We start from the raw sequence: 19,269 nt of genomic DNA on the forward strand, positions 1-19,269 counted from the left end.
TGGCTGCTGTCCGCGCCCCGCCCAGACGCCAGAGCCGGTTCCTCCCTGTGCAGTGGCCCAGCCAGCTCAATTTCCTCCCACCTTCCCCACCTTCTTCCCGGGCCTCCAAGGGGGCAGCCCCAGCCGGCCTTACACTGAGTTTCCCAAGGAAGGCCTCTAGCGGGGAGGCCCAGCTCCCCAAGCCCGCAGAAACTCACGGAGGTGTGCCCCTCCCAGATCCGGGGTCTCCACGTTTCTGTTGCTCCCCTCTGGGCGGGCTGGTCTTATTCTTTTTGCCTCCTTAGTGGGGTGATCTGGGTGGAAGAAGTCGGGGGTGTGCGAGGAGCTGGGGGCCTCTCCGAGTGTACGAGCCCAGCAGAGCAGGGGGCTGGGGCCTGCTCCCTAAGCCTGGCTCCAGGGCCCCCAAAGCAGCAGGTATAAAATTGAGGAAGAAAGCCCCTGAAATAAGCCACCAAAAAATACAACACAGGAAAGAACAAAGGAGAGTCATCTGCAGAACTCGAATGGTGTTTCTCCCCGTCTTCCTCCTTCCCTTCTTCCCTCCTTCCTTCCTTTCATTCTTGTTTGGTCACGTGGCTCTGGGTTCAAAGCATCATCAGAAGCTATGACGGTATCTCCGGTGTGGGCTGGGAACTGGGTGCTGGGACCCAGGACACCCGTCTCTGCCCCTTTGGGATAGAATATAATAGACCAATATGGCACGGGAGGGCCGTGGCTGAGGGTGCTGTGCACGGGACGAGGGGACAGACACCCGCCTTTGTCTGAGCTCCCCGGCTTGTCCCCTCCGCAGAGCCGGCAGGACGGTGGAGACGCTGGGGGTCCGCCCTGCCCGCCGGGACCGTTCCTGGGAGAGTCGGGGTGCAGCATGACCCCCGCCCAAGGTAGCTGCACTCAGTGGACCCCAGATGACGGGCAGCCACGACTCTGGCCTCTGCGGACCTCGGGTTTTGAGCCCTGTCCTCTGGCTGGTGGGCCTCTTCCCAGGACCAAGAGCAATGCGTCTGGGCTGGGAGAGAAACCCCACGTGACCATCGAAAGGACAGGCCCCCAGAGCTTCCGGTCTGGGGGGCCCCTTCCCATACACCTGCCAATGAAGGTCTTCCAAGCCTGAGTCCAGGAGGGCCTCGGGGCGGGGCCAGCCCCAGAAGCAGAGGGTCTGTGGGGCGCATTCCAAAGCACCCAGAGAACATTGGAGTGAGGCGAGCCCTCCGAGACTCCCCAATATTCCTCTCTCCGTTCAGAGAGGGGAAACCAAGGCTCAGGGAGGGGAGGGGCCCCACAGGGGAGGAGTCAGACCCCAGTAAGGAGGGGAAGGCTCAAATGAGAGACAATCAGGAAGACGCCCTGCGCTGCCCTGGCTCCGGCTGACCCCACACGGGGCAGGGCTGGTACGAACTGAGTGTGTTTGCCGCGTCAGCCATGAGCCAACCTCCCAGGCTGAACCCCCACCCACAGACCCCCTCAGAGGTGGGACTACTGGGGACAGCCCCGTACCATCGCACCTACGAAGTAGCTGCGGACAGGTAGCAGTTTGCAGAGAAAGAAGGTGATTGGACCACGAAGGTGACCCCGTGTGCTCCTAGGGCCAATCAGAGTGGCTGAGTAGCCAAGGTCAGTTCCTCACTGACGTGCCTGCCTATTGCTATCTGCCTGCGATGGTTCACGTGTGCGACGTTACCATTTTTATTACGATCGCAGTCACTAAAAGTAGACCGATGGCTCGAAAGAGGTTCAGAAAAGCAGCCAGGACCCCAGGGCGAGCGTGGAGGGCCTGCCCGCCAAGCAGGACATGCCGAGAGAGCAGCCAATGAAGAAGCGAGGCCCTCGGGGTGGCGGTGGCAGAAACGGATATGGCTGGACCGGTCCCTGCGCGAGGTCTCAGGAAACTTGGCATAGCAGTGGCGTGAGGTCAGCCATGGTTTCGTGCCGTTTGCAAACAAAGCACGGGGCCTCCCCTGGAAGCCCACGGTATTCTTCTAGAAAAAAAGGAAGAGAATGCTTTCCGGGTCAAAGCCGAGAGACACAGCCCTGAGGAGGGGAAGGGACCGCGCTGCCAGGCGCAGTGGGTCCACGTGGCACTCGCAGGAACGAGGCCTGCTCGAGTCGCAAGGGCGGATTTGCCCGTGGAAGGCCCCGGGCTCTGGGATCGCTTTACCAAATAATAATAATAAAAGACGGGGAAGGGAAACAAATGGACACGATCGGAAAAATGTTACTGATTGTTGACGCCAGCTGCTGAGCCCGTGGCTCTGTTTAGGCTCGTGTTTGTTCTCCAGCCCCCCACCCCCCGTAAGAATTACTTTTAAAGGAGGTACAAGTGATACTATTGCTATTGCTGAGAAAATATAGAAACAGCTACAAAGTTAACAAAAATAGAGAAAGGACAGTATATGTGTCACGTGTTGAATACAATGTACACACATACGATACAAGAAGACAACGGGCTGCTGGCAGCGGGCTCTGATCAGGTGCTGCCAGGCGCCGTCTCAGTGGCCTCGGGAGGAGGGGTCCGTGCTGTCGTGTGCACGAGCCCACGGCTCTGCCGCTCGCCTGGACCCAGCTCTGTCCCAGCAGGAAGCCACTCCTGGCATTCGGTCCTGTTCAGACACGAGAAGTGCCCAGTGATCTTTCCTCCTGTGAAAGGACAACGGTTGTTTCGTGAGTCCTGAAGCAGCCCCTCAGGGACGTGCAGGGGACTCGCCGAGCACCCGTGCTGGCTGGGCACCGCCGGGGCCCTGTGGACAAGCTGAGGGGCCCCTTCCTGGGAGCCCGGCGTCTGGGTCTGGGCGACGCACCTGCTCGGTCGGATAAGGTAACAGGCTAAGCGGTGAGAGACCTCGCAGCCCCCGCCCGGCTCCTGTGACGGGCGCCGGGAGCCGGGCTGCCATTCTGCGAGGAAGCCCAAGCGGGTCCGTGGAGGAGCCACAGGACCAGGAGCGGGGCCCCCGCCGGCGCTCCCCCGCCCCGCCGGGCATGGGAGTGAGCCCTCCGCCGCCACGTGTGACAAACCACCCTGGCCGACGGCCCGCAGAGCAGAGGCACCTGACTCACAACGTCGCAGGTATGAGCAAAACCGTTGTCCTAAACCACAGGACACTGTGATGGTTTCTGCTTGGCAAGCGCCTGTGGAACGGACGGTCTCCTGCCAGGGGCAGACGGTCGCGGATGCTGGCGCTCACCTGACTCCATGCCCCGGCGTCAGCTAGGGCAGCTGTGGCCTGACCGGGGGCAGGGGGCGGCTAGCACACCCAGCCCCTCCGCACTGAAGCGGGCTGTCCCCCTGAGGACAAGGCACCCCAGGAGCGAAGCATTTCCTCCTGACGCCACCAGGGGCCATTTTACACCTTTTCTCAGGGAGCGCTGCCCAGTGACACAATCAGTTTCTTGACGACCCTGGAACACTCATTTCGGGGCCTAGAAAATATCACTGTGAAATGTCAGAATAAGTGACCAGGGCGTGACTGTGCCCAACCACAGCCGTGACCCACTCCCAAATTATGACCATTTTCCTCCCTCATCAAAGACAAACACAAGATGAACTACTGGACACGTGTGTGTTCGCGTCTGCATGTACGTGTCTGTATGCGTCTGCGTGCGTGCACGGCTGTGTAGGTAAGTCTGTATGTCTGTGTGTCCATGTGTCTGTGTGTCTGTGTCTTTGTGTTTGGGTGTGCCCATGTGTGGGTAATTGTGTGTAAAATCCATGTCTATGTCCCATGTCCAGGTTCAGGTTTGCTGCAGTGTCCCAGTGGTGTGTGTGTGGCCTGTGTGTGTCCTGTCCTGTCCTGTGTTTGTGTGCCTGGTGGTGGTGGGAAATTGCCAGGGGTGGTGGGGTCCAAGTCTGTATCCCCAGGTTTGTGTGTGTCCGTGTGTGTGTGTAGGTCCGGTGTGTGTCCATGTGTGTGTGTGTGTCCCTGTTTGTGGGTGTCTGTGTGTGTGTAACGGTGTGTGTGTGTTCTCAGGTGTTTGTGTTTGTGTCCTGTGGGGACACCAGGTGTGTCCATGTCTGTGGTTCCACTAGTCCTGGTGGTCTGTGCTGTCCTGTTCAGTCCCCAGCTAGTGTGTGTCCTGTGTGTGTTTGTGTGTGTCTGTGTGTTTGTGTGTGTTCAGGTGTGTGTTTGTGGGGTCTGTATAACCATGTGGATGTGAACCCTGCAAGGGGCGGGGGTCTGGGGTGTGTGTCCGTAGGTGTCCAGCATGGTAGTCCATGTGTAAAGGGGTCCCAGGTATGTGTCCATGTGTGTGTCCCAGGGTAACTGTGTGTGTGTGTCCGTGTGTGTGTCCCAGGTCCTGCATGTCCAGGTAACCATGTGTGTCCTGTGTGTGTGTCCCAGGTGTGTCCTGTGTGTGTCCCGTGTGTCCTGTGTGTCCATGTATGTCCCGGTGGTGTGTGTGTCCATGTGTGTCCTGTGTGTGTGTCCATAGCTGTCCTGCAAAAACGGTGTGTGTCCGTGTGTGTGTCCGGGCAGGTGTGGGTCCTGTGTGTAAACCACATGTGTGTGTCCCAGGTGTCTACAGGTAAAGTCCGTAGGTAGTCCAAACTGTGTGTCCAGGTGTCCGGTGGTGGCAGGGCAGAAGTCCAGAAAGGCAGCTGTTCGAGGCTTCTGTAGCCTCCCGCTTCCTGCCTGCCCCCCCCACAGAGTGGAGGGTCAGGTCAGGGAAGAGGGAGGAGCTGAGCTGTGATGCAGATCAGACCAAGGTCTCAGCCAGTCCCTCAGAGGCCCCAGAACTGGGGTGTCTGTCCGCTCCAGGCAAGGGCCCAGGCTTTGTCCCCCAAACCTGCTGTCACCAGAGCTGGAGCATCTAAGGGAAGGGGCACCTTCTTTGACAGAGAGCAAGTCCTAGAGAAAACCCGCCAGGGCCGGAGGCCGCCAGCGCCCCGCGGCAGGCAGCCGGCGCCTTGTCCCACACCGCGCCTGTGAACGCGAGCCTCGCTCCAGAGCTGGCCCGTACTGGAGCCGTGCAGGCGAGGGGCCACCTGGGACTTCACTCATGCAGACACTTGTCACCAACCAGTTCTGTTGGTCCAGGGCGATTAATCCGCGTGGTGGGGATGACCATATGTGGCCACCACATCCAGGGGCACGGTCAGATTCTGGGTCGCGGTCACACTGGCTGTCCTTCCCCGTGCCCTCCCGGGCCCCCCCATCCCCCCTACGGCCCCCTGTGCCCAGCGCTCTGCCTCACGTACCGGACACTTTTTAAAGCCCATACAAAGACGATAAAACAGAAGGCCACCAGAGGAGACGTGGGACCCTGCCACACACTGAAAGACTCGTCCTGCCAGCTCTTAAATGTGACAGGCTGGATTCAGCACCTGCGGGACACCGAATGCTGTGCTCAGAGAGGGGTCCACAATTTCTGAACACGCGTCCCAGTTTCCAGAACAGGCTACTCTCCCTGCCAGAAACCTGGAGGGGTGGGTTGGGGTCTTCAGAGGAAGTGTCCCAGTCAGCTCGGGGAAGTTATGCCGCATAACAAAAAGCCCCGCTGGCTTAAGGCAGCTGCGCAGGATTCCTCACTCAGCGGGACGTCCAGAGGAAGGAAGACTATGCAGGGCTAAAGCGAAATGAGCCACGAACACGAAAGGTCAGTGGTTGTCCAGGGGGTTGGGGGGAGGGGTGAACAGACAGGGCACAGAGTCGGGGCGTGGAGGGAGGCGCAGTGGGACTGTTCCGTGTGAGACCGTGTCATGGTGGACACAGGACGACATACATTCGTCCCAACCCACAGAATGCACAACACCCAGATTGGGCTCCTACACAAAATATAGACTTCGGCTAATAATAATGTTTTTATTTTATTTTTTTAAGAAACGGTCCTCTTGACGCAGCATCTGGGCCGAGGCACTGGCAGCTCTGGGCTGTGCTCTGGCTGCGTATTTAGCCAGAGAGTGAGTCTGGGCCACTTGCTTCGTGTCTCCGAGCCTCACTGCCCTCACCTGTAACCTGGAGTGCAGACATCTCGCGGGCAGGACTCTTGCAAAAACTAAGCACGTGTCCTGCGGTCCACAGGGCCTGACTCAGAGCGGAGGTCAGGACACGGAGGCCTGAATTACAGCTCCTGTTGGAAAGAAAGGGTCTGCACCCTTTGCCGACCCCTCCCGGGGGAAGGCTCCCTCGCTCACACTTACTCAGAACCAGACACCCGGAGGGCTCCCGGCCCCATCCAGGCCCTCGACAAGGCCAAGGCCGGCAGTTCCCTCCATGTATCTCGCAGCTGCCCCCGCCCACCTCCAGCTCCGCCCGTCTATTAGCCCGTGAATATGCCAGGCCTCAGGGCCTTTGCACAGACTGTTCTCCGAACCATCTTGATCTTCTCCGTGGTTGATCCTCTCCGTGGTGGCTCCCACCCCTCACCTCAGCAGAGCTCAGATGTCGCCTGCTGGGGAGCTGGAGAGGGGCTTCCTGGCCTGGCCTGCTCTAAACAATAGCCCTCTGGCCTGCGGGCTCAGCTTGGCTGCTCCTAACACTTATCACCTCTGCTATAACTCACTTATCAGGTTTTGTTATGTCACCTCCCATTGTCCAGGCAGCTCCTGCCGGCAGGGGATTGTGTCCCTTTTATTCATTGCTGGGTCTCTGGTGCCCAGAGCGTCTGGCAGGCTAGAAGCACTGGACTATTTGCCCGACTGGAACCTCTGCCTCCAAGGCTACGGGAACTGTAAGAGTCCCCCTTCCCCCTCTACCCAGCACCCTCGGGTGCTTGTTCAGTCCCTTCGGCTCTGTCACCTGCTTCAATGCTTGCAGGGCTCCCGCTGTCTGCAGATAAAGTCCAACCTTTGACTCCGGCCCATCAGCTCCAGGAAGGTCCAGGAGACCAGTGGGAGAGGACAGGAAGTGGGGAGGCCTGGCAGGCACACCCCGAAGGGCACTCTTATGTTGAGTAATGTTTAAGCCACATGCATGCTCAACACCCACCCCGAGGCCAGGCCAGCCCAGGGCCCAGGGCCCGGCAGCAGGGGACATCCCAAGCAGGGCCCTAGCCCCCACTCTGCGGCCTCCCGGTCGGGCTGTGACGCTCACCCTGCCTCCCCCGCGGCCTTGGTCCTCCCTCAGCTGCGGGCTCTGTCCCCGCTTTGCGCACTGTCTTGTCACGCTGGGCTGCGCTGAGCACCCAGTGCTCTGCCCACCACTGCCCAGGGCAGTCCTTTCTCAGCCTCTGCCTGGCTGTCCCGGCTTCGCCAGTTTATAGGCTGAAGGCTCCGGGTTTTGCCGTTCCAGCTCAGGGCACGAGAAGCTGCCATGTTGCCGGAGCCCAGCACCATGCCTGGTATGCGCCCCCAGCTCCGTAAGGGAACAAGGCATCCCAGACCCTACTGTTTGCTGCAGCCCGCTGTGTGCCGGGCACTGCACTCCAGGCTTCGCACGCCCGAACTCACCCCCCGTCCCTCCCTCACGAAGCCGGAGGCCTGGCTCCCTCCCCACCTGGGGCCCTCCCTACAAGGGACTGAGATAGTTCAATGGCTCAGGCTCTAGAGCCCAACAGCCTCTGCCACAGTCAGCAGATCTTCCTCGGGCAGGTAACTCCCTGCCTCGGTCTCCTCCTTAGACACCCAGGAACACGATGCGGCCACATGGAAGGTGACTCGTGCTCAGCACGTGCCAGGCACAGAGCAAGGACCCAAAGGGGAAAGCCAAGTGGCCCCTCGTCATGGTCGTCACTGTCGTCATCATCATCACGGGTCCCCAGTGGATCTGGGGTCACACCGTGACAGAGGGCAGACCCACCCCATGTTCGTGCCGGGTGCTCTGGGGCTCAGGCGAGCCTGGGAACAGAGAGGAAAGGGCCCGCCCTGATGTCCGGGGACACGCGGACGAGCAGAGGTGCCGTCAGATGCTGTTATTTACACGATTGTCCTCATACAGGACGTCAACGGCGGGAAACCGAGGCTTGCAGAAGGAGAGAAGGGCTCCTGGGGCCACATGTGCGGGGAAGGGGGGACACGTGTGTGGATCAAAACCCAGTGCTTTTTCCCGGAGGCCGGGGGGTGACATCTTGGTGTTCCCTGCCAGCTCCTGCCCCAGGGAGAAACCTGCTCAAGAAGCAGTAGGGTCCCCTTCTTGCCCCCACGTAGCCCTCACACTGCTTTGGAGAAATCCGCCTTTGAGAGATATCTGAAGCTGGGGGGCAGATGGGCCCGGCCCCCAAGCTCCTGGCCTGGGGACCAGGGCCGCGAGCAGCAGAGCAGGGCAGAATCCTGGCTAGCCCTCATGTTCGGGGCTTGCGAGGTGCCCACCCCTCCAGATTCTGTCATCGGTAGCAATCGGAATGCAGGGAGAGTGCCCACAGCCCCCCTCCGGGCTCCCTCCCCTCCCCACTCCGCGGCCATCCTCCCCCCCGTTGGCCGTGCAGCAGCTCAGGAGGCACACAGGGCATGTGGGGGAGGCCCCCTTCCCAGAGGGGAGGTTTGAAGCCTGAAGTCAGGGCTACACAGGGCCGATTCCCTGGTTCTGACCAGGCTAATGCAGAGCCGAAGCGGGCAGGGCCACACTCTCATGGGGTGGGGGGGACACCTCAGCATCTGGCCCCAGCTGGGCCGTGGGGCCCTCTCAGCTCCCTCCTTCCAAGTTCATTTAGGAATTGGGGCGGTGGGGAGGAGGGAGTAATGTCCGCACACATCTCCAGAACCCAGGGAAGGGCCCCGCCTTTGTCCGTGAGGTCCCCAAACTGGTCAGGTAGGAAAACACACCACCAGTGCCCGCTTCTCGTGGCCGAGGCACCCGCGAAAACGCCACTCGCCGCCCATCTCTGCCATTCTACGTCACCCTTTCCACTGTAAGCCGTAATTTTCAGAGGTTTATAGTTCAGCTATTAAAAAACTGTCTCCTTTTTGACTAAAAGGGAGCACTTTGAAACCAGAAGGCTGGTGGGTGCGCGAGGGTGGACCCAGCCTGAAGTCCCTCTCCAGAAGCCTCGGCGCCCACTCCTCCCCACCCCCACCGGGTCCGGGGCACTGCCCCGTGTCCTCCCCTCCCCCTCCCCGCAGGCCTTCAGGCCGCCCCTCCCCCCATGCCCGCGGGAAGATGCCAAGAACCCGTCAGGGGTCCCAAGGCCGCGCCCTGAGGGTCGCCAGCCCGCAGAAGCCGTTGATCCTGGAGCAATTGGAACTCCACGTTGTTCGCGAGTCCCAGGCTGCCACTGCAGCCAGACGAGAGTGGGGGTCCGCGTGGGCGCAACCCCTACAGGTGCCGACCTGAGCCCCGTCTCCACTCAGCTCAAGGCAGCTGGAGAGTGGGCGGTTTCCTTGGAGCAAGGCGAGCTCCATCTTGGGGCACAGCCCCACAGGTGTGGGAGGGCGTGTGTGTCTGTGTGTCTCTATGTGTTTCTGTGTGAGTGTGTGTGTGTGTGTGTGTGTGTGTGTGTGTGTGTGCACGAGCCAGGGCGGGGCCGCTCATCCCTAAATTCGGGGCCTGCAGCAGGTGGGCCCGGGCCAGCCCTGCCAGAAGAAAGCCCGCCAGAAGAAAAAGTCCCCGTTTAGGGCTGCCACTCTACCTCCCTAACTTTGAAGATGCCCCAGGAAAAGCTGGAGTCAGTACAAGCACACGGAGCTGAGTTGCAGCATTTTTCGGCCTCTTTATTTAGAACCCGGCGGACAGGGGCCGGGGCAGTGGTGCAGACGGCTCAGGAACCATTTTTATAGATTTGACTTCAAGTTTAAAATACTCATAATAATAAAAGAGACAGCGAAAGCGCGAAGAGACTGCAAAGCTAGATGGGCTGGTACGGCAGCTGCGGCTTGTGAGCGACCCCCCCAGAGTCCGCTATAAAAATAAATTTACATTTGTGGATAACCAGATGCGGGTGACGAGCCTTTGGCATAGCCAATAACCGAGCAATTGCGTGGCAGAGCGGCCCACGCCTCGACATAAATAGAAAATATAAGTTAGTATAACTTTTTTTTTTTAACTTTTTGTACAAATATACATGTTTTTTTCTTTTTTTTTTCCATTTTTTTCTTTTTTCATTTTTTTGCACTGAGTTTCAGCAGAGATTAAACATTTTATATAAATGACTCTTAAAGCTTTACACCTTGGGACCAGTGTACTCTTCGTGCAGAATACATTTAGATATAAAAGACGTTATTAATACATTGCACAGTTTTCAAACTTTTAACACAAAACCGAACGCTGCTCAGTGGCAGCTGCCGCCGGTTGCTGCTACATGGACGGTCCCAGCCGAGGCCCAGCGCTCCTCTCCTGTCCGCTGCCCAGCGGGCTCCCTCGGGGCTCTTTGGGCGCGAGGCTGCGGGAGAGAAGCGCGTTGAGCAGGAGGGGACTCTGCGCCCGCAAACCCCGCGGGGCGACCACCCCCCCACCGCGCGCGCGCGCCCCTGGCGCCCCGCATACCTCATCGCAGACGCTTGCGCGGAGTTTGCTCCGCGGGGCCGACGGGTGGACCGCCGCCAGGCGCGGTGCATCCCGCAGGGACCTCGTTGGAAGCCTTGGCCTCGGGCGCAGGTCTCTTGCGCTTAGCAAAAAAATCTACGGGCGACAGCGCGCGCAGCCGGTCAAGGCGGGGGCGGCCCGGGGAACCTAAAAAGGAGCCGGGAGGGGGCGCGGGCGGCTGGCCGGCCGGAGTGGGGGTGCCGTCCCCGCCCGCGCCAAGGTCCGCGGCGGGTCAGCTTTGTTTACGTCGCCGCGCAATGTGCTGTGTAAGCATTTCCCCTTGTCCCGCGGCCAAGCCCCCCGGGGCCGCCGCGCGCTTAACCCGCTCCGCGCCGCGATCGCCGCGCCCGGCCGCGCCCGGGGAGGGGCTCCAGCGGCCGAGGCGAGGATCGCGCTCCGAGGGGTCCACAGCGCGCCCTCCCACCCCTCCCACTCCAGAGAGCACAACAGCGGGGTGGGGACCGGGTGCGGGCGCAGCCGCGCCCTGCACGCTGCGGGCCCTTTAATGCCACGGGAGGAGGCGGGGACCAAGCGAAGCTCCCGAGGGCCGCAGAGCCCGGCCAGCTGGACAAAGCAGGGCCGGGCCGGGCCGGGGCGGGGCCGCGCGCGACTCACCGGAGATGAGAGGCCCCGGCAGCTTCTTGATCGCCGCGCCTCCGCCGGCGGCGGCGGCGGTGGTGGCAGCCGTGGTGGCAGCGGCGGCAGTGGCGGCTGCGGCGGTGGCGGCAGCAGCCGGCGCGGGGCGCCCCGAGCTCCCTGAGTGCAGCGGCTCGGCCACTGGCTCCTGGCTGCGCGGAGGCGGGCCCGCCTCCTGCTCAGCGCTCTCCTGTGGCGCCGCGGCTGGGGCCGGGGCGGGAGCCACGGCCGGGCCGCTGGACGGCGACGCCGGCGCCTCCCCCACGCTGTCGAGGGGCTCGTCAGCCGGCGGCCCGGGGGGCGGGTTAGCGGCCGCGCCGTCCGGGCGGGGCCGAGGAGCCAGGAGCAGGCGGCAGCGCCCCACCTGCACCGTCTCGCGGTAGAAAGCGGGCACGGACTCGCTGTCCACCTCGGTCCACTGCAGGCGCCCAGGGCCCGGCAGCGGCATGTCCTGCTGGAAGTTGTAGTCCCAGCGGCGCTGGTCCTCGGCGGTCAGCTCGGCCAGGCGCATCTGCAGCTCACGGCTCAGCTCCTCGTGGTCCACCGGCCCGAAGAGGCTGCGGCAGGCGCTGGTGCGCACTAACGGGGGAAAACTACGGCGGGAGACAAGGCGCTCCATTGCCAATGCACTGCAAAGACACACGTCGGACGTGGCCAGGGACTGCCCTGGCCGCGACAGAGAGGGGAGAAGAGGAGGAGAGAAGGGCGGAGACCCCGCGCAAGTGAGACCCCGAGCAGCCGGAGTCTGCATTTGCAACGGGACGCGACGGGAGGGCGGGCGCGGCCGCTACCTGGCTGTCGGGCCGTGGACGGCTCCTGCGTCTAGCTCGCTGTGTCCTCCGGCCGGCGGCCGCGCCCCCTCGGTGCCTGTCCTCGTTCGCTCGGCTGGCTCTAGCCTGGCTGGCATCCACCGAGCGCAGAGCACTTGGCCTGTGGAACGCCCAGCCCTCGCGCGCCCCTTTATACACGAGGGTCCCACCCCCCCGGCCCGCGGGCCCCGCCGCGATTAGCATAAAATAGTATTTTCAGTTTCAACAACACGGCCTCGATTGGCGGGCACCGTGCGGCCCCCTCCCCGCTGGCGGCCCAGCCCCCGCGCGCCTCCCATTGGCCGCGAGCACACACCCACCCGAGGGCGGGCGGGGCGAGCGGGCCGATTGGCGGGGCGCGGACAGCGCGCGGCGAGCGGGGCGGGGCCAGAGTTAAAGGGCGCTGCCGGGCGGTAACGTGACACCGCGGCGCCCCGCCCCCTCGCCCCATTTCCACCCCCCCATCTCTCCCGCCCCCAACTGGCTCCTTTGTCTGCAGGCGGGGGCTGCCCGGCGGAGGCAGCGCGGGCCCCCCCACTCGGCCGGCGCGCCCTCCCTGGTGCAGCGGGCGACGGCCCCCGGCGGGTCCAGCGTCCGGCCAGGACTGACTCGCCCCCCAAGGGCGCCCAGCCCGCCGCCAGCGCTCGCCATTGGGCTTCCCGCGCCAGCTGACGGGGCTTTAACCCGCCACCGCCAGCTCGTCCCTGACGGGGTCTTCGGCTGCCCCCGCGCGGCCTGCTGCGCCTAGGGCTTGTGTCCCTGGTAGGGCTCCGCGCACCTGGAGCTTTAACACGCCAGCTGGTCCTAAGACCCTCGAGCAGGAAAGGGGAGGGCAGGCGGTAGGGAAGGAGGGCAGCTCCTGTCGAGCCCCGAAGCGGCGGACACCTCGAGAGCTGGCCCTCAGCCCCCTGGAGCCCGGGTTTGAAGCCTCAAGTTCTTGGGGCCCTTCCAGCCGTGTCCAGCGGGTGGGAAACAGGCCGAGCCCATCCTGGGCGGTGCCCGCCGTGTCGCTGACCGGGCGTCCAGCGCCCCTCAGGCTTGGGCCAGGCCACTCCGGGCAGGGGGGCTGAGTGCCCAGGCTGGCTAGGGGATTGGACGGCACTGGAGTCTTCTCCGTTGGGGTGGACCCCGCCCCCACCTAGCCTAGGGCCTTGACTGGGTTTGCTGATCCTTTGCGCCAGCCAGCGTTGTCCCTCGTCCCAGGGGGAGCTCCCCCTCCCCCAGCAGCAGCCCAGGCAGCTGTGCCTTAGCTGCTGTAGGAGACGCATCGCTCCACCGATGTGGAAGGCTAGCACGCCCTCATTCGTGCCCAATAAATATTGTTGGTTGTTGGGGAAGGACGCCCCTAGGAATGGCAGGGTGTGCATGCCACGGGGCCCTACGGGTGTCAGGGATGGGGAGGCCAGCCCAGAAAAGGGAGGGCCTGCCGGGGCCCATGCCCCTCCCCCACGGTGCTCCCTGTGGCAGCCCCCCATGCTCCAGGCCAGGCCCCCCAAGACCAGTGCTTCCTGCTGCTTTCCCTTGCCAGCCCGCCTGGGAGCTTAGGGTCTGGCAGAGCCCTGAGCTCTCAGCCCCATCCTGGTGTGGGCCCATGAGCCGGGCGAGGGAACTAAGGCCAGCAGGCCTGACCCCAACCAGCCTGCCTCCCTCGGAGTGTCTGGTGGGTTCCGGGATGCCCTGACAAATAGGACACTGTGACAACAAGCAAATGCGTCCTGGTGGAGGGCCCTGGAGGCAAGGTTTTCAGTGAGGGGGTGACAGGAGAGGGCACCAACCAGGCGAGGGGCGAGCTCTCGATGGCAGAACCAAATGCGATTTTTTTCTGCTGAATTATTTCCTGTAAACTGTATCCCAGTTTTGCACAGGTGTGGATGCTGCAGGGCTGAGGCCACCTGGCCTGGGGTTGGAAGGAGGCGAGGCCTTCCCGGCCCTGATGTCGTGGCCACAGCAGTGACCACAAAATGCAGGCCTCCAGCGTTTCCCGAGTGTCGGGGTGCCCCGGGCCACCCCCAGCCCAGGTCTGGCCTTCAGGCGGTCTCCCTCCCGTGAGAAGGAAAGCCACCCCACACCCAGCCCTGCTCTGGGCACCCAGGGGAGCCTGTGCTCTCCTCCTTGGCAAGGGTGGAGCACCTGTCTGCCCTGGGCCACTGAAGGGCAGGGGGTGACCTAGCGTATGCTTAAGAAATGAGCAGACGCTGGCCCCGCACCCAGCCTCTGAGCGGCCCTATGTGCGACCCTACCCATGTGCGGATGGGCTGGGGAGGACCCACCCCAACATCCCCAGGAAGCCAGCTAGTTCAGGCGGGTACGTCCCAGGGACCCCCACAATGGCAAGCCCAGCAACATGTGACACTGAGTCCTGCCTCCATGTCCCACATGCCTCGTGTCACAGCGTGGCAGTCGCTGGGCCTCACCTGTTTGCCAGGGAGAGGAGCTGCTAGGGCCACGCCGGGAAGGGACGGGGTCCACCAGACCCTCCTCCAGCTGCCTGGCTTCCTCCTTTTACTTCTCCAGGGGCCATGGGGCCACCTCCTCTCTCAGCCTCCTTAGGGAAGGAAGGTGACCTTCTCTGAGTCTGTGACCCTGAATTTGACCCAGGATGGTAACCACTGGTTTACCGAAACTACAGGTCCCAGCAGTGAGGCTGGGTCCCTCCCCCTCCAGCCAGGGACAGAAGGGGGAGGGGGGAGGACGGCCAAAGGAGGGAGGTGGGGGCTGGGAGGCCCAGTTCTCCGCCCCAAGGGGCCCGAAGCAAGCAAACATCTGTCTGGATACAAAAACCAAGCTCTACTTTTGTAATCAAAAAATATATCCCAAGGAAGAAAAGAAACAAAAGGAACAATGTTTGTACTCTGTTGCTGCAAACAGCGGAGCTGGGGAGGGGTGCTGGCCCCCAGGACGGGCAAGGACACGCCCCCAGGCTGCCGGAGTGCCCCAGATCCTGCGTGCCCGCCGGAGAGGGAGCCCGCTTGCAGGGGGGGGGTTCATAAGCACCCCACGCATATCTCCCACGGGAGAAGCAGCAAGCAGCCTCCTCCTCCTCCAGGCCACATTTCCAGCCCGTCCCAGCAAGGTGGGGCCACAAAACTGGCCACAAAAGGTGAGCAGAAGTGCTCCGTACCACCTCTGGGCCGGCCTTCAAAACCGACCAGTCGTTCCCCGCCCTTCTCCCCTCTCTGCTGGCCAGATGGGGGGTCCAGGGAGGGACCCCTAGGGACGACAGAGCCTCTAGGTAGCAGAAGCCCCGAATGGCCGCTCAGAGCAGAGACACCAGCGCCATCCGCACACCCACCCGACTGTGATTGGAAAGAGAAACAAGTTTATTGTGTCTTAACCCGCTAGATTTGGGGGGTTGTCTATTTGCAGACACCACTCACTCGCACGTAGGACACGGGCATTTTCCTGACGGGGGGACGGAGAACTAGGAAGGTTACAGCGGGCAAGGCGTTCACCCGCACCCGGCCCCTCGCGGAGCTTAGTTCTCCTCCCAACGCCCTCGCCATGGGTGGACATCGGGGTCCCTTTCTCAGCCGAGGACGCCGAGGTTCGGGTCGCAAACACTCGCCCAAGTGAGGCGGGGCGGGGCTGGCCGGCGGCGCCGTCCGCGGCCGCACGCTGCCCCCTGGCGGCCAACTTGGGCACCAGCCACTCGGCCACCCCAGCCTCCCTTCGTCGGGGGAGGCGCAGGGAACTGCCTCTGGAAGCCTGGGGGGCGGTCTGCGTGCCCGGGGACGACCCCCTTCAGTGCTTCCAGGGACCCTGCAAGGGGTGTCTGTGTCTGCGCCCCTCCCGCAGCCACTTTGACGCTATCCGGGACGGTACCCGAGGGGGATGATGCAAACCCTGACAACACCAGCCACCTCAAGCCTGCCTGCTCGGGCGGGCTCCTGGCCTCATTAATCCTTTCAAGAACCCACGGAGGAGGGGGCGGCATTTCGATGCCCGCTTTGCTCCGAGAGTCGGAGAAGTTAAGCAGCCTGGCTGGGGTCACCCAGCGCCGGCGGCAGATTCGTGCCTTTCCCCAGCCCTGAGCCCTTCCACTGAACTTTCTGGAAGGGGCTGGTGAGCACAACAGGAAAGGAAGTCAAAGTTTCCCGGGTACACCTCCCCGGACACCCCCCAGACCCCAGAGCCAGAGGCGGCATCTGTGGGGGTTACGGCCCTGCCCAGGGATGGCCGAGCCCTCGGGTGCACCCCACCCGAGGGGTGACCCAGTCCCGCCCAGCCCGTCTGCCTTCCTCTGTGCTGGCCTTGACCTGTCCCCTCGCACCCCACCAGGGCAAAGCCCTCACTGCCTCACCCCTCTCCTCCGGCCCTCGGGGGTGCCCACGCGGCCGTGGAAGGGCCCCCCCTTTGGCCTCAAGCCGCATCCCCCAGCCCCGGTCCTTCAACAAGGCCCTGGACAGGCCATGCGAGACCCCCCCTGGGAAGGCTGGGGCCCCGAGCCCCCCTTCTCCTCCATGAGATGGGGCCTGGAGGCCCCGCGGGTGTGGGGAGTTACAGATTAACCAGCCAGCCCCCAGCGGCAGGCGGCGCGGCGGCTCTGCGCCCGCGGAGGGGGAGGCTTTCCGGCGCCTTGGCGGGGGCCCAGCGCCGGGCGCAGCCAGCTTTCCTCCCGCACCAAGTTCCCGCGCTCGGCTCGCCCCGCCCCGCCCCCCTCCCAGCACGGGCTGTTCCCGCGGCGGCTGCCAGGCACGTCCTCCGCAGGTGCCGGCCTCCCTCGGTGACGCGTCCACATGCCGCGCAGCGCGGCTCGAAAGCTCCGATTACAGGGGCTGCCTTGTGCGCGGGGGGCCGGCCGGGTCCTCACGGCCCGGGCTCCGGCGGGAGGGGAGGCGGGCGCAGGGAACAGCCCTGGACGTGAGCGCCGCGAGGCCCATCTCCCAAAGGCCCAGGCGCTGCTCCCCTTCGGGGTCTCGAGCGGGGGCACCCCTCATCCCAGCTGGCGCAGGACTTTCCTGTTTCCAACAAAGAGCGTCCCAGAAACTCTAGACCATTATGGTCAAGCATCCCAGCTCCCACCCACCCCCACCTCCCACCCCTGGCCAGACCCTCCCAGGGCTGGAGAGGGGGCCCAGGGTAGGGGGCAGGCACTGGAGGGTCTCAGGGCCGGGTGGGGACCTGTCTCAGACATCTCTATGGCCAGCTCTGAGCCCTACCAGTGCCCCTCCAACCCCCCACCCCCTAGCCACCCCTCAGGGCGCAGACTGGACAGCCGCAGGCCCCTGGCTCACTTTGCCAGGGAAATAGCAAGAAAAAGGAATGTGGGGTGAACCGATGCCCCCTTCCCAGGTCTCCTGGCCACCACACCCCCCAACTTCCTGTCTAGTCTTCTTGGGCTGGTGAGGACGCCTCGGAGTCAGCGTCTTCCGCTCACCCGGTACACCAAGGACCCCCACCTCCCACGCTGCTTCCAACACACCCACACAGCGTTCAGAACAGCCAGAAATGCCAGGAAGAAGTGAGGGGCCCTGTCCACACCCCGTTCCTCCCCCATGCAGGGGCCTGGCCGTGCGGTCACAGGGGAGCAGGAGGCAGGCGCCCCCGTGCCCCCAGGCCCAGGGGACCTCAGCTTGGACATTAGCTGAACACCTACTACTGGGCACACACTGGGCCGGGCACGGGGTGCGAGCCGCGGCTCCCACAGCGAGCCCCGCGGTGGCGGAGCAAGCTCCCGGCCTCCGCTGGGCGGTCAGCACCTCGTTCGCTCCCTCGGTCATTCACCCGTCCACCACGCGCGCCCACTCCTCCTGGCTGGGCCTCCACGGCCAGTGGCAGCTGCTCAGGACCAGGTTAGAGTTAAAAGCAGGCCGAGCCCTGGCGGGTCAGGGCTGCACAGAGTAGGGGCTCAGGGGAAGGGGTGCCCAGCCCCTCCCTCCCCCAACAGCTCAGGCAGGGGGTAGGACTGAGATGGGGGGGCAGGGAGGCCCTGGGCCACCTGCCAGACCAGTCCTGCCACCTCCTCACGCGCTGCAGGGCGGCCACAGGCGGAGGCCCAAAGCTGGGCGCCTGCTGCCCCCTGGTGTTCACAGACAGCACTGCTGCCAGCGGCCTGCCCGCCAGCCGCACTGGAGACTGGGAAAGAGGCCCCCAGCCCCACACGGCCTCTCTGCTCACCTCACTCTCTGTGACCCCCAAGTCTCAAGTCTAAGGTGGGGGTGTCTTGCCCACTGTGGAGAGGGGAAGCTTTATTTTCAAAAAAAAAAACAACCAATACCCCTAGGTGCTGGGGGGGCTGTCATTCACACCTTAGTGGGAAATAGCACAAGGTAAGGGGCGCGGGGCCAAGAGGCCAAAGAGCAAGGAGGGGAGAGGGGAGGGACCGAGGGAGGCTAAAGACCCAAGGTGAAGGCCGCCCCACCCCTCGCCTCCCCTCCCCTCCCCTCGGCCCTTCCTCCTTCCCTCCCTCCTCCCCAGCTCCTCCCCTTCCTCTTCCTGCCCCGTAGCCCCTTCTGCCGGCCGCCTGCAGCCCAGCGCCCTCTGCCTTCGATCCTCCACCAGTGCTGCCGCTCAAAGCCCCCAAAGGAGGGAGCTCTGAGGCTGCCCTGGGCCTCCCCGTCAGGCCTGCACCTGCCTAGCCCCGCCCGCCATCGAGGGCCTGGGCGACCACAGCGGGTACACTCAGAACCTGAGCTCCGGCCGCTTGCAGCACCTCCGCCCAAAGCAGTAATCGTGACTCCTGTTGCCTGGCTGGGAGCTGGGGCCCGTTGGGGATCAGGGCACACACAGGCCCTTCCAGGCAGGAGTGTGGCCAGGGAGTGCCAGACAACAAAGCAGGCCTGACGGATGCATGTGCCCCACAATCTCCATCAGCTGTCACACCCCCCAAATAAATCTACCACCTAAGGGAACCTCGTGGGCCACCAAGGAAGGCCTGGGGTCCACCTCCAAGCTGCCCGCAGTTACTGACGTGAGCCATGCTATGATGGCAGGCAGTGGGGCATGAGCCCCCACCAGGGCCCACCCCGGGTTTGGGGTGAGAAGGAGCCTGGGAAGGGAGGGGGCCCAGGCGGGGAGGTGGGCACGCACGGGCCCTGAGCCCCTCACAGCTGGTGCTCAGGGTGAGCAAAGAATGAGCTGGAGCTGGAGGGGGCTGCGAGGGACAGGCCACGTCGGGAGAGTTCTGGCGACCCCGAAGGGTCCCAGCTCAGGGATCCCGCGACTGAGTAGTGATGTGAGGGTCACCACCAGAGGCTGGGAGGAGGGTGAAGACGGGCCTGGTGAGCCCGGCGGGGCTGAGGGCCCGGGTCAGAGAACTCTGGGGCCCTGGGATGCGGGGGCCGGGCTGACGGAGTGAGATGGGGCACGGTGGCAGCAGAGTCTCCATGGCACTGGGGCGATGGAGGGAGGGGAGAGGCAGCGGGGCCCTCGCTAGGGGCCGGGGAGTATGGCCGGCCACAGACCACGGCTGCCCCCAGGGTGCTAGTGGGCCCAGA

General features: G+C 63.6%; 1 protein-coding gene across 2 annotated transcripts; it reads right to left on the bottom strand.

The window, feature by feature from the left end:
- Positions 1-9,552: 9,552 nt before the first annotated feature.
- Positions 9,553-12,008, bottom strand: CDKN1C (cyclin dependent kinase inhibitor 1C). 2 transcript variants are annotated; one of them, XM_039840539.1, is made up of 4 exons: positions 11,816-12,008; positions 11,004-11,653; positions 10,350-10,535; positions 9,553-10,245 (listed from the first exon to the last, which is right to left on the bottom strand). In XM_039840539.1, the coding sequence occupies exons 1-3, from the start codon at positions 11,929-11,931 to the stop codon at positions 10,351-10,353; spliced, it is 951 nt and encodes a 316-aa protein (XP_039696473.1). In that variant the 5' UTR covers positions 11,932-12,008; the 3' UTR covers positions 9,553-10,245; position 10,350. The 2 variants fall into 2 exon arrangements, with proteins under 2 accessions (XP_039696473.1, XP_039696474.1); XM_039840540.1 differs by having other exon boundaries at positions 10,350-10,484; positions 11,816-12,003.
- Positions 12,009-19,269: the final 7,261 nt, after the last annotated feature.

The sequence above is a fragment of the Pteropus medius genome, unplaced genomic scaffold (assembly GCF_902729225.1).
Source record: "Pteropus medius unplaced genomic scaffold, Ma_sr-lr_union100, whole genome shotgun sequence".
In the NCBI taxonomy this organism is placed as follows: Eukaryota; Metazoa; Chordata; class Mammalia; order Chiroptera; family Pteropodidae; genus Pteropus; species Pteropus medius.